This window comes from Protobothrops mucrosquamatus, unplaced genomic scaffold (assembly GCF_001527695.2).
Source record: "Protobothrops mucrosquamatus isolate PMUCROS unplaced genomic scaffold, P.Mucros_1.0 scaffold3782, whole genome shotgun sequence".
NCBI classification, from domain to species: Eukaryota; Metazoa; Chordata; class Lepidosauria; order Squamata; family Viperidae; genus Protobothrops; species Protobothrops mucrosquamatus.
In genome coordinates, this window is record NW_015389735.1 from 85,097 (window position 1) to 98,812 (window position 13,716).

Genomic DNA, 13,716 nt, shown 5'->3' on the forward strand with positions numbered 1-13,716 from the left:
TGGCCTCTGTTCCTACGTGAAGATAGTTCGAACTCCCTCGCTGCCGTAATGGGAAAAAAAAACAACCTTTATCCGCCGCCTGGTGTGTTAATACCTCAAAAAAAGAAATGAATTAGGGTTAGGATCCCGCGCACTCACCCGGGGGGGGGCAACGTGGTGGAATAGGCCAGCCAGTCCGGAAGCGGGCGGTCTTGTTTGGTGGAGGCCACTTCCGCTTCCGTTTTCTGGACCAGGTCTGGGGGTTGCAGCCGCCGCTAGTCCCTTAGCTGCCATGGTGAGTGGGCGGTGGGCTCCGGAGGGATGCCGGCCCTGGGGGGGGGCAAAGGCGAGAGAGGGAGGGGCAGAAGGCAAGGTGAGGGCGGTGGAGGCCTGCATGGAAAAAGGACGCTGGGTTGGAGAGCTTGGCAGGACGGGAGCGGAGGCGGAGAAGAGGCGAGGCGGCGGCCAAACCCTTTCGGCGGGATCGGAACCCGGATCGCTGGGTCCTGCAGGGGATCCGAGGCAGCAAAACCTGGAAAGGACGCCCGCCTGTGTGATTTTGGGGAAGCCCTGACGTCAGAAAGAGAAAGGGGGGGGGCAGGCAGACTGCTGCTCGACGGGGGGNCCAGGAGGGGGCGCTGGAGCAAGGCGGGGGGGGAAATTATTGGGGGAGTTTCCGGTTCTGGAAGCTCCTTCCGGGTTACACCCATACGGAGCTCGCCAGGAAGGGAAGAGGGGCGCCGCGTATCCCCCGGAGATGCAGAAGTCGGGCGCGAGAGAGACTCCCAGCCGCCATAGCGGCGAGAAGGAGGGTGAAGGGAAAAAGGATCTCGCCGAAAATCTCCCCCGAGATCTCTCTGCCCGGAGACTCCCGCCCCTTCCGCCTCAGCGGTCGAGCCTCGCCATTGGCCACACGCTCCCCTTCTTACTTCACCCTCATTGGCTACAAACCAACCCGCGAGGGCGCGGAGAAGTAGAACTCCTCGCTTTTTTTTTTTTTCACTTGCGCTCTTTTGACCCCACCCAGGCCCTCGTCTCATTTCCAAATATGGAGGCAAGGGAGGGCGGGTCGTACCATACTCACCGAAAAATGGGGGGGGGGAAGAGAGAAAAACGGATTGGCCTCTGTTCCTACGTGAAGATAGTTCGAACTCCCTCGCTGCCGTAATGGGAAAAAAAAACAACCTTTATCCGCCGCCTGGTGTGTTAATATCTCAAAAAAAGAAATGAATTAGGGTTAGGATCCCGCGCACTCACCCGGGGGGGGGCAACGTGGTGGAATAGGCCAGCCAGTCCGGAAGCGGGCGGTCTTGTTTGGTGGAGGCCACTTCCGCTTCCGTTTTCTGGACCAGGTCTCGGGGGTGCAGCCGCGGCCAGTCCCTTAGCTGCCATGGTGAGTGGGCGGTGGGCTCCGGAGGGATGCCGGCCCTGGGGGGGGGGGCAAAGGCGAGAGAGGGAGGGGCAGAAGGCACGGTGGGGGCGGGCAGGGAGAGCGGTGGAGGCCTGCATGGAGAGCGGGTCAGTAGCTTGGCAGGACGGGAGCGGAGGCGGAGAAGAGGCGAGGCGGCGGCCAAACCCTTTGGGCGAGATCGGAACCCGGATCGCTGGGTCCTGCAGGGGATCCGAGGCAGCAAAACCTGGAAAGGACGCCCGCCTCTGTGGTTTTGGGGAAGCCCTGACGTCAGAAAGAGAAAGGGGGGGGCAGGCAGACTGCTGCTCGACGGGGGGAGGGGGGAATTTCAAGGAGTAGGCTTAGAGCAGGGGTAGTCAACCTTGGCTCTTTTATGACTCGTGGACTTCAACTCCCAGAATTCCTGAGCCAGCCATGCTGAGGGGAAAGGGAGAGGTTTCCAAGCTGAGCCATGCTGGCTCAGGAATTCTGGGAGTTGAAGTCCACGAGTCATAAAAGAGCCGAGGTTCCCCACCCCTGCTCTAAATACAAATGGCCACGTCTGGCAGGGAAGATACGGCTAGGCCAGGGGTAGGCAACCTTGGCTCTTTTATGACTCGTGGACTTCAACTCCCAGAATTCCTGAGCCAGCATAGCTCAGCATGAAAACCTCTCCCTTTCCCCCCTCAGCATGGCTGGCTCAGGAATTCTGGGAGTTGAAGTCCACGAATCATAAAAGAGCCCAGGTTGCCTACCCCTGGCTTAGAGGATCTCCCAACTTCCTGATAACCTGCTTTTTCCCTCTCCTTCCTACAGACAGCCACTCTGCGCCCTTATCTCAATGCGGTGCGTGCCACCCTGCAGGCTGCCTTGTGCCTGGAGAACTTCTCCTCCCAGGTGGTGGAGCGGCACAACAAACCCGAGGTGGAAGTCAGGTTTGTGCATGAAGGTTAAGTTGGGAGACAGATGACGTTTTTCTGACATTTGATGCAGGGGACGCTGATTATGTGCCACCGTTCCTAGCAGCCGTATAGATTTTTCTCTATGACAATCGATTCTTATCCTGTGTTTTCATGTCTCTCAATGGTGCACTCATTGCCCCTGTAAACTGAATCCATCCACTTTGCTGTCGGTCATCCTATTCTTCTCTTTCCTTGCACTTTTCCCAGCGTTGCAGTCATTTGCAGAGCACATAATGTGCCCAAAAAGTTTTATCAGGCCTTGTCAGGCAGGTATAGCCTAGCCTTCCCTTCCTTCAGAAATTGGATTTAGAAAAAGGCTTTTAAAATGAGAATATTTGCTCTAATTTATTAAAGCAGCAAATACAAACCTAAAGGGCAGTTGACGGCAAAGCTATTTAAAGATGTTTTGATTTTATTCAAAGCTATTTGATAGATATTTAAGGCTACTAAAGATAAAGAATAGAATAGAGCTGGAAGGGACCTTAGAGGTCTTCTAGTCCAGCCCTCTGCTCAAGCAGGAGAACCTATACCAGTGGTGGCGAACCTATGGCACACATGCCAGAAGCGGCACTCAGAGCCCTCCCTGTGGGCACGCGTGCCGTCGCCCCAGCCCTGCCTCCCCCCACGCCCCCTCCTCCCCAACAGCCTCCCTGGAGGAAAGTCGCGCCCGGGCACGGCCCGCGTGGGGCAGCACAGCCAAGGACATGGCAGCTGGGCAGTGGGGCCAAGACTCCACCCTCGTGCCCTGTCTCGTGCAGTTGATGCTGCGGGGCGCAGGCAGAGGGTGTGGCCTCCATGGCACTGCTGGGTCGCCTGGGCGATCTGCGGCTGGCTGTGGTGTCGGTGAGTGGCCCTGCAGGTGGGTGGGGGCGGAGCGGGGTTAGGGCAGATGGGGACAGAATGGGTGGGACCAGGGGCGGGGCAGGGGTGGGGCCGGTTTTGGGGCACTCAGTCTCTAAAAGGTTTGCCATCACTGACCTATACCATCTCAGACAAGTGACTGTCCAGTCTCTTCTTAAAAACCTCCAGTGATGGAGCGCCCACGATTTCTGAAGGCAAGCTGTCCCACTGGTTAATTGTCCTCACTGTTAGGAACTTTCTCCTTAATTTCAGGTTGCTTCTCTCTTTGATCAGTAGCTTGGTCTAAGTAGCTTGGTCTAATAGTTAAGTCACCAGGCTAGAAACCAAGAGACTGTGAGTTCTAGTTCCACCTTAGGCATGATAGCTGGCTGGGTGACTTTGGATCAGTCACACTCTCTCAGCCTAACCCACATCACAGGGTTGTTGTGGGGAAAAATGGAGGAGTATTGGGCATGTTGGCTGCCCTGAGTTATTTAAAAAGATAGGATATAAATGTATAGACAGTAGATGGACAGAATTTGATGGCATGCAAAATTGTGAAAACAGCACGGAGGTGTCAAAATGAATGACATGTCCTATAAATTGTCATGAAACCAGAAAAGGAATATTCAGTTAATTTGTTGGACTAAGTTTTTAGTGAAAAGAATCCGCACACATCTTTCACTTCTGTTCTCTTGTCCTACACTTTCTGAGGTTTCCCGTAGTATTGTATCACACAAACACACAATCATACCAAAAAAATGCTTCTGGAAATTTTAAAAAGCCTTTTATTCAGTCTTTTGAGCTTTAGAGTCAGTTGGTTCACCAATAAAGTTGTAATATTTTGCTTCTGTTTATGGTCTGCTTCATTTTATGGTTGCAATAGCTTTCAACCTAATGTTCCTGGTTTATATATTCTTATATATTATACCGTTATGTTGTGATACTGCCTCATACCACTACTTAATTCCAAATTTGTGATTCTTAAATAGACCTTTAGTTCCTGTGCAGCCACAGGTCATGAATGGTTGCTGCTGGTGTAAAATGGCTTATAAGCTTCCACATTTCCTTCCCACCTTCCTCAGCGTTGCCTTTATTTCTTTTTGCAAGTACTGTATGTTTCTTTATGCATTACTTGGCAACTTAAAAAAAAATACACTGAACTCTTATTACAATTTTCTCAGCTCTGTCTTGCCTTTTCCTACATTGAATTTATGGATTCTTGTGTGTTATGTTTTAATAGATATAACAGTATTTTATGTGACATAAAAATGTTAGTTCTACATCCATCTGATGAAGTCTAGTCTACATGCATCACGTGATAAGTCTAGTGAATATTGGATTCACTAGTTTCTCCTGCAACAAATTATGGACTGTACCATTTATGGGTTGTTTCCATTTTGGTTCAACACACATTAATTTATTAGATACCGAGATAACTAAAATGTATCTGAGGTGGTTTTCAAATTTCAAACATTGTGCCATATGATACAGTGATGGTTATCAATATATTCATGAGTATTGTAGACCAAGTTTCAAATATGAATTGCTATAGAACACAAGAGAGTGTTAGAGATCCATTTTTTGCTTGGGAGTGGCCTCAGTAGTGTGGCCTCAGTAGAAATAATATACCGCATGGCTCTCATCTTTCAGAACTTTTATATTCTTAAGTTGACAAAAAAAGAAATAAATATAAGAAGGAATCAGTGTAAAAAATCCTCTTGTATAAATCTAGAGTATTCTTGCTGCTTTGCTGTTGGATCTGAAGTGATATACCGTATGTGCTGCAGAAACAGGTTTTCTTTTATTAGCTCAATCTCCATTCCGTCCCACCCCCATACTTTATTGTACTTAATGTCTTGAAGTAATAATAATAATAATAATAATAATAATAATAATAATAATAGTAAAGTTGGAAGGGACCTTGAAGGTCATCTAGTCCAACCCCCTGCTCAGGCAGGAAACCCTATAGCATTTCGGACAAATGGCTATCCAGTCTCTTCTTAAAAACTTCCAGTGTTGGAGCATTCACCACTTCTGGAGGCAGGCTGTTCCACTGGTTAATTGTTCTAACTGTCAGGAAGTTTCTCCTTAGTTCTAAGTTGCTTCTCTCCTTGATCAGTTTCCATCCGTTGCTTCTCGTCCTGCCTTCAGGCGCTTTGGAAAATAGTGGATCGTATTGCTGTCTAGGTCCACCTTGCTTACATTTGTTGCAAGGTGTATTTCCTTTCAACAATCATTTGAGGCCTTTTAGCCCTGCCCTACCCAACCCTGACCCTAATCCCTCCCCAATTAGCATAAAACAGTTGCTCTGTGTTAATTCCTAGCCAGTCCCATCCTGATTCTCCATAGATTTCACCTACAGACTGTTCCTCAAAACAATCTTGTAGCATCTCCTTTCCGGCATATACAGTATACTAGTTATAAACTCTATTAAGAAAAAGAGTACAGTGAAGAAGGCCTATAGTTCAGTGGGCAAAGCTCTTCCTTAAAAAAAAAACCAAATCGTTGAATGGAGCAATGGCCTGATGGATGAGAGCAGTGAATCCCTGGAGGTCCACGATGTCATGAGACAGGGTCATCCAAGGCTTGGAAGAAATGTTATGATTCAAATCTTACGTCTTGGGGGTCCGTGGTCATAGTCATTGGCCATAAAGGGTATTTAAATGGAGTCTGTAATCAAGAAAAGGTTGAGAACTACTGGATGAGAGCTTTATTTTTTATGATTCATTATTCATAAAGATAATTTAGGCATCTGGTTAACTATATGTCTGTTGCAATAGTTTTCTGTGGAATTTTGTTAATTAAGTGTTGTAAGGATACTGACTGCTATATACACAGATAAACTTTGTTTTCATCAATTTTAGTTGGTTGGTGGAAGTTTTCATTAAATTCTCTGCTTTTCCCAAGATCTCCTTTGGCTTTTGCCAATTTTCTTTCCATAGCTATTTCTGTGGCCTTGTTTGATAGCCAGTCTTGTTTCTTTCCTTCTGGCTCTTGTTATATGTTTCCTACTTTAATAACTTAACAATCACTTTAACTTCTTACCTCAATTCTTCATGTTCTCTCTATATAGGCCCAGGTCTTTAAATCTGTTTCTAGCCTGAATCTTGTATTGTTCTGGAATGGGTTCTATCTCATTAGGATTTTATCTTTTCTAGTTTTTTCCAATCTGATGTATACTCCTATTAGTAGGTCATGGTCTGATCCACAGTCAGCATCTGGAGTGTTTTAAAATTCAGCCTAGAGCTTTTCTTCCTGTTGCTATGTAAGATGTTGTATATATTTGATTGTGGAGTTATTTATTTGGAGCTGTCCAGGTATACAGCCATCTTTTCTGTTGCTGAAATAATGTGTTAAGCAACCTGCAGCCCATTTTATCTACAGCAGCCTGTCAGTCGTTGTTCTGCATCATTGTTGATTCTTGGTGTAATTTTCCAATCATTTTCATCACAAGAAGCACATTTCACGATTGTGGGTTTGGAAATATAATGAGTGGGGTGATGACTGGTTATGAGGGTATATTACAGTGATGGCGAACCTTTTAGAGATCGAGTGCCCAAACTGCAACCCAAAACCCACTTATGCTTCGTTGGGTGCCAGGTGGGTGTGGCCCATTGAGTGGGCGTGGCCCATTGTGTGGGCGTGGCCGCGGTGGTAACAGCAGACTGGGTGGGACTAAAAAGTTCAATCAATCAATTCCAACTTTGGAAGATCTTTTTTTCCCCGCAAGAAGTTGAAATTGACTGATTGATTGAACCTTTTCTTTTTTTGCACACGGCGGCGGAGGCCTAAAGCGAAAATGTTTTATAAAACCTAGCTGAAGGCCTAAGACTGGGGCGACAGCACGAGTGCCCACAGAGAGGGCTCTGAGTGCCGCCTCTGGCACCCGGGCCATAGGTTCGCCACTACTGGTATATTAAAATATACCCAGAGGCTGGAACGGATGGGCCCCCTGTATTGCCCAGTCTCTGATGTAAAAATGTCTTTGTGGGTTTGCAGAAGCAGCAAAGAACTCCTCTTGCAGCCTGTGATCATTAGCAGGAATGAGAAGGAGAAAGTCTTAATTGAAGGTTCTATCAACTCTGTGCGAGTTAGCATTGCTGTGAAACAGGTAAGCTACACGTGTTACAGGTAAGGTACTTAAACTGGAGCTCATCCTGGAGAGAATGTTCATGGGTTTCTATTTTCCTTTGGCAGGCTGATGAGATTGAGAAAATTCTGTGTCACAAATTTATGCGGTTCATGATGATGAGAGCAGAAAATTTCTTCATTTTACGTCGGAAACCAGTTGAGGTGGGAAATACGGAGTCACTGTTGTCTTTAAGTGTGTGATTCTGTCTGTTGACAGTAGTGGTAGTACCAACGTGTACCAGGTTACTTCACATCTTAAGCTTTCCAGCAGGCATACAATTTCAATGTGCCTCTTATCTTTAAGGCAGATTTAAATCAATAACAATAACAATCTCTTTTCACAAAATCAAGTAACATGACTTTATTAGACTGCTTTTATCTCTGATTTGGTCTGTTTAACCGTGGATGAATTGTGTGAGACTTGGTTTTTCTGCTAGCTGTCAAGATAATGTCTATTTTTTTTTATACATATACTTGGAAAAACTAGATTGAGGCTGAATACGAGTAGCTAACTAAACTAAATAAGTATCTGCATAATTGGTAATGTTCTCTTATCATTGCATAGAGTATTTTTTCTGTTCCCTTGATTCTTTTTCAACTGTTGGACTTGCTATGTAGGTAGCATAGACCGATTTTGAATATTAATATGGCAGAACTTACTTCTTATGCACAGTATAGATCCCAATCAATCCCCCCCCCCAAAAAAAACCCTAGATTATTTTTTTCTTATGCTGAATCAATAGTCAACAGTATAGAAAAAATGATGGCTGAATCTTGGCTTCACTTATGCTAATAATTTGCTATGTGGTTTTTTTTTTTTTAGGGCTACGACATCAGCTTCTTGATCACAAATTTCCATACAGAGCAGATGTACAAGCACAAGCTGGTGGACTTTGTCATTCATTTTATGGAGGAAATTGACAAAGAAGTCAGTGAAATGAAGCTGTCGGTCAATGCCAGGGCCCGCATTGTGGCAGAAGAGTTCCTTAAAAATGTAAGAGCTTATTTAGACATCTTATAAGAAAGATATCAAAATAGCGCGTCAAAAGTCACCAGTCTCTTCTGGATGTTTATTAGGCAGGGCTTATTAGAATTATTAAAATGGGAAATATGGGAGCTGTGGCCTTTTAAAACCTTTAGAATTAAGAAGGCCTTTACTTCCAATGTTATCTGTGAGCTTTGGAGTCCTAATTTCAAATCCCTCATCTGTAAGCCTGAAATGAATATTTTTGTGTACTGATTTACCATCAGGAGTTATTTATTACAGGATGAAAAAATGGTGTTGTATAAATGAGTTGGAATTTGTGGCTCATTATAGAAAAGAGCTCTAGTGAGAATCAAATTGCCCCTTGTAGAACGCTGTGCTTGGTGTGGTATGAATGTCGTGAAGTGTTATGAACACTAAATGCGAAGGCTTCAGGGGGGAGGGCAGTAAAACGGGAGGCGTATTTTATTCCATTACAACATTCAGAGCAATTTGAGTCTTGCTCATAAGGTAGTTATTTTCGAACTGCATTCTGCAATCCCCAGGGTCCTTATGAGAACTTGATGGAGAGACTAAAGACAACAGAGAAGATTTGTTCAAATACAGGGCACCCGTAGTTATTTTTCTATCATACTGTAACAGGCAAAAGGAGTAACCTTGAGAAACGGGAGGAAGGGCTGTTACCAAGACAACAGTCAGACAATAGGATCCCGAGTCTGCGACAAAACTATAACTTGAGAAAATGTCTCAAACAAAACCCACCCTAGTTCTCACAAAGGCAGAGGGGAGGAGGGGAGAAAGGCAGATCTGCAAGGTTCTGTTACCATAATCTTATTGGCCTGCATGCCTCCTTGGTTTCCTAGATTGGTGTGCCCTGAATGGCTGACACAGGCAGGTAGTTCTCCACTTATGACCAATTGTTTAACAATGGATCCAAAAAAAGGGACTTATAACCTAGTTTTGGCCACCTAATGAGAAGGAAGGACTCACTGGAGAAGAGCCTAATGATGGGAAAGATTGAGGGCAATAGAAGAAGGGGACGACAGAGAATGAGGTGGCTGGATGGGGTCACTGAAGCAGTAGGCGTGAGCTTAAGTGGACTCCAGAAGATGGTAGAGGACAGGAAGGCCTGGAGGAATGTGGTCCATGGGGTCGCGATGGGTCGGACACGACTTCGCAACTAACAACAACAACAACAATCTAGTTTCGAAGTTCTGATGTTTGGATCCCTCCGCAGTCAAGTGGTCAAACCTCTGACGCTGGGCAACACAGCCGCACCTACGGCCATTTTCAGCTTCCTGGGGTCATGTGACCATGTTTTAGGACAGTTTGGCTGAATAACAGCCCTTCTGGTTTTGAGCAAAACTACACCAATATGCGAACCGTTGGTCCGCTTAACAACTGCGGCGATTATTTAACGGCCACAGTAATTCATTTAAAGACTGCCGCAAAAAGGTCCTAAAATGGGTCAGTCGTGTGGCTGAGCTATGAAATGGACCCTTAAGACATACAACCATAATGGACGGGCTCCATTCTGGCTGTCTGTTCAGGACTGCCTGTACTATGGAAATAGTAGGCCTTGTTCTCCCATGAAGAGACACCATTTTGTGGATTGCGGTTCAAGCATTTATTTTTGGAACAAACGGATTTTGCAGTACAGAAAAGTTTGAAAACCCCTGCTCTAGGACAGAGCGCTCCAACCTTGGCAACTTTAAGACTTGTGGACTTCAACTCCCAGAATTCCTCAGCCAGCCCTCAGGGCTGGCTGAAGAATTCTGGGAGTTGAAGTCCACAAGTCTTAATGTTGCTGGCTGAGGAATTCTGGGAGTTGAAGTCCACAAGTCTTAAAAGTTGCTGGCTGAGGAATTCTGGGAGTTGAAGTCCACAAGTCTTAAAGTTGCTGGCTAAGGAATTCTGGCAGCTGAAGTCCACAAGTCTTAATGTTGCTGGCTGAGGAATTCTGGGAGTTGAAGTCCACAAGTCTTAATGTTGCTGGCTGAGGAATTCTGGGAGTTGAAGTCCACAAGTCTTAAAGTTGCCAAGGTTGGGGACCTCTGCGAGTACGGTCCTAAAAACTGCAGTGATTATGCTGTGGGTGCCTGTGTGTGTGTGTGTCTGTGTCTGTGTGTAGACATTGATGGTATTTGCTTTGGTTAATTTGAACTGCATGAGTAGCATTAATACAATTTTGAATTAATCGATTTCTTTTTGTTCCCCTCCCAGTTCTAGACCAAGGGCTGGACTCCACAGCTTTGCTTTCTCATTCTCTCTGCCCGGCTCTCTTAGGAGAGGCTACAGAGAGGCCACAGCCCAGGAGTGAAATGAGAAGCGGCTAGATCTGCCAGGGCTGCCCCAGCTGTCCAGCGTTCTCGCCATCGTGCCCGGGGTCGGGAGGAGGGGAGGGGAGGGGAGGGTGCTTTTTAATATTTTTGAAACAAAATTGTGCTTGTACAAGATTGTGTTGACTCGATATTCTTTTCCTTTTTTTTTAAATACATGATCCCTTGCTGTAATTTGTCTCCCTGAAAAAAATGTACCGGTGGAGAAGGTGGGATTGGTTGCTCTAGCAACCCTCTGTAGAAGTTGCTAAGGGAGTTCCAGTTCGGTTCAGCGATGTGCGTACAAAGATTGCCTGCAGTCGCTGACAAAAAATAATAATAATCTTGCCATTTTCTGTACTGCGGGGGGACCAGAAGAAAGAGAGAGAGAGAGAGACATGGACCATTTCTGTCATTTGATGAATCAGTGGCCAGTCTCGGAGCCTTTTGTGCAGAGGTGATTACTGGATTACCTTGGTCCCTCTTCCTAGTGATGCGTAAGGGTCATGATTGCAGGCAAGGTGGGTGTTGTAACCGGCAACCCTTTTGTGCCAAGTCACTCCATAAACTGGAGAAAGTGCTCTTCCCCGTCCGTCTTCCCCATTCCCATAGGAATCATAGCATTCTGAACACTGCACCTGCCTCCTTAATTCTGCCCTGGGTTTCCCTTTCCATACCTGTGCCAGAAGGAATTGTGGGGGTGGGAGGGGAGGGGCAGAAGGAATTGTGGGGGTGGGAGGGGAGGGGAGGGGAGGGGGCCAGGCCAGGCATCAGCTGAATGGGACGGAGCTGGAATCTGTAACTCTCGTTTCTTTTTGCTATATGGCACTTGCTGTATCTTTCTTACTTTAACCTATTAAAGCCTTTTTGTCTTTGCCTCCTGAAGTAAAGGATTCTTGTCTAGCTTTACTGGGGTTTCTTAAGCATCTCCATCTTGCCCCAAAGGTGCTTTTCCAAAAGGCAACTGAAACTTTTGTAGGGTTTTTTTTCTTCCCCTGAAGACGTTTTACTTCTCATCCAAGAAGCTCCTTTAGTTCTGTGAGTTAGAACTGAAGAAGCTTCTTGGATGAGAAATGAGGCGAAAACATATAAGGAACGGTTGCTGGAATTGGGTATGTCTAGTTTAATGAAGAGAAGGACGAGGGGGGACATGATAGCAGTGTTCCAATATCTCAGGGGCTGCCACAAAGAGGAGGGAGTCAAGCTATTTTCCAAAGCGCCTGAAGGCAGGACAAGAAGCAACGGGTGGAAACTAATCAAGGAGAGAAGCAACCTAGAACTAAGGAGAAACTTCCTGACAGTTCGAACAATTAACCAGTGGAACAACCTGCCTCCAGAAGCGGTGAATGCTCCAACACTGGAAGTTTTTAAGAAGAGACTGGACAGCCATTTGTCTGAAATGGTATAGGGTTTCCTGCCTGAGCAGGGGGTTGGACTAGATGACCTCCAAGGTCCCTTCCTTCTTCTTCTTCTTCTTCTTATTATTATTATTATTATTATTATTATTATTATTATTAAAAAAACTACGCCCAGTTGCCTTTTGGAAAAAGCACTTTTGAGACAACCCATGACAACCCATGGATGGCTGAGAATCTCCATGGACTTTTTCCATCTTGACAGGCTGGCTGGGAAGGGTTTTGAATTTCTAGTTGCATCACAATGACCCGATAGGCCACAAAGGGAGGAATGCAAAATTATGTTAGCAGTTTTGTAACTTATTCTTTTTTGCCTTGCTCAAAGAAAGCAAATCAATTCTATAGACTTTTTCACTGTTAATACATTAGTTTAGTTTTCTCTTCCTGCCGGCTTGCAGTGATACTTTGTGGTATGATTTCAAAAGTATGATACCTGTTGTTGGCATTTAAATAGTTTTAAACAATGAAATAACTTAAGTCATTAGCGAAGAAGCTCTTGAGTAGCAAGTAGTTGATCCCTTCCTCGCCTCAGAAGATACAAATAAAAATCAACAACCTTCAAACTTTTCTCTCCAGCACTATTTCCCCAGTCAAAGGTCTCTGTTGTCTTGTCAAATTATAAAATGAATGGGTTTAAACCAGGGGTGTCAAACAGTCGGCCCACGGGCCAGATGCATCATAGCGAAACCGCGCCCACCCCATTGTCTGCAATGGCAAAAAAGTCACAATACGTCGCAACACGTCACGTGACGTTGCGAGTTTGACACCCCTGGTTTATTCCCTTTCTTTACATAAAAAGTGACCTTGATAATTCCTCAGTTCAACTGCTATTGCAGTTTAGAAACAAATAACATTGCTATCAGCAAAAGGTGAGGGTTATTTTGATCTGATGCACTGCTGGCAAAATTCATGCATTCATATTGCGTGTGTGTATGTATTTTATTTTCTATCTTCTAAAACAGGAGGAGGAAATGTACTCCAAACCTCTATGGGTCCTAGCAGGCTTGGCCAATTGTGAGGAATTCTAGGAATTGCCAGCAACATTTATGCAATTACAGGTTCTCCACCCATGGTCTAGATCAGGGCTTTTCAACCTTTTCACCCATTGTACCACTTTTAGGATATGGCAATATCCGAGTACCACCAGTCGCTTAGCAAGGTGTCAAAAATTTGATGACCCCCTCCCCCAAAAAGGAAAAAAAGTGATAAAGTACAGGTAGTCCTCGACTTCCAACAGTTGGCTTAGTGACTGTTCAAAGTTACAATGGCACTGAAAAAAGTGCCCCCCAAGCCACAGCCGAGCAAGACACCTGCCTGCCCACCCGGCGGCGCTCTTCCTCTGTCTGAGGTTTCCATTGTTGTGAGCATTTCTGTTAAGGGTTGGCAGTGGGGGTGGGGTGAGGGGGTGTTTGGTTTTTATTCCCCCCGTCTGCTGGGTGGTTGCAGCAGGTTTTGGTCACTTCACATGACCTGGGATACTGTGACCATCATAAATATGAGTCAGTTGCCAAGCATCTGAATGTAAATTCCAAGACCCTGGAGATGCTGCAACATTCCAGCTGATCAGCGCTTCTTCTGGGCTCAGAAGCGCCAGGATCAGCACCGAGCTCCAGCTGGAGCCTAGCGCTGATCCTGGTGCTGATCCTGGCACTTCCACTGAGCCCTGACAGCCCCGAAGAAGCACTGATCCTGG

At 45.8% G+C, this 13,716-nt stretch overlaps 1 protein-coding gene across 2 annotated transcripts; it reads left to right on the forward strand.

Annotated features, from left to right (window-relative positions):
* The first annotated feature begins 199 nt into the window (after positions 1 to 199).
* ARPC4 (actin related protein 2/3 complex subunit 4) lies at positions 200 to 10,689 on the forward strand. Of its 2 annotated transcripts, none has more exons than XM_015827551.1 (6): positions 200 to 274; positions 2,186 to 2,304; positions 7,174 to 7,285; positions 7,372 to 7,467; positions 8,129 to 8,299; positions 10,514 to 10,689. In XM_015827551.1, the coding sequence occupies exons 1-6, from the start codon at positions 272 to 274 to the stop codon at positions 10,517 to 10,519; spliced, it is 507 nt and encodes a 168-aa protein (XP_015683037.1). In that variant the 5' UTR covers positions 200 to 271; the 3' UTR covers positions 10,520 to 10,689. The 2 variants fall into 2 exon arrangements, with proteins under 2 accessions (XP_015683037.1, XP_015683036.1); XM_015827550.1 differs by lacking the exon at positions 200 to 274 and adding an exon at positions 1,326 to 1,372.
* Positions 10,690 to 13,716: the final 3,027 nt, after the last annotated feature.

What these genes read in the sequence shown, in the direction of transcription:
- ARPC4 (XM_015827551.1), top strand. An exon ending in AAACCCGAGGTGGAAGTCAG is followed by an intron (nt 2,305 to 7,173) that starts GTTTGTGCATGA and finishes GTGGGTTTGCAG; the next exon opens with AAGCAGCAAAGAACTCCTCT. An exon ending in TACGTCGGAAACCAGTTGAG is followed by an intron (nt 7,468 to 8,128) that starts GTGGGAAATACG and finishes TTTTTTTTTTAG; the next exon opens with GGCTACGACATCAGCTTCTT.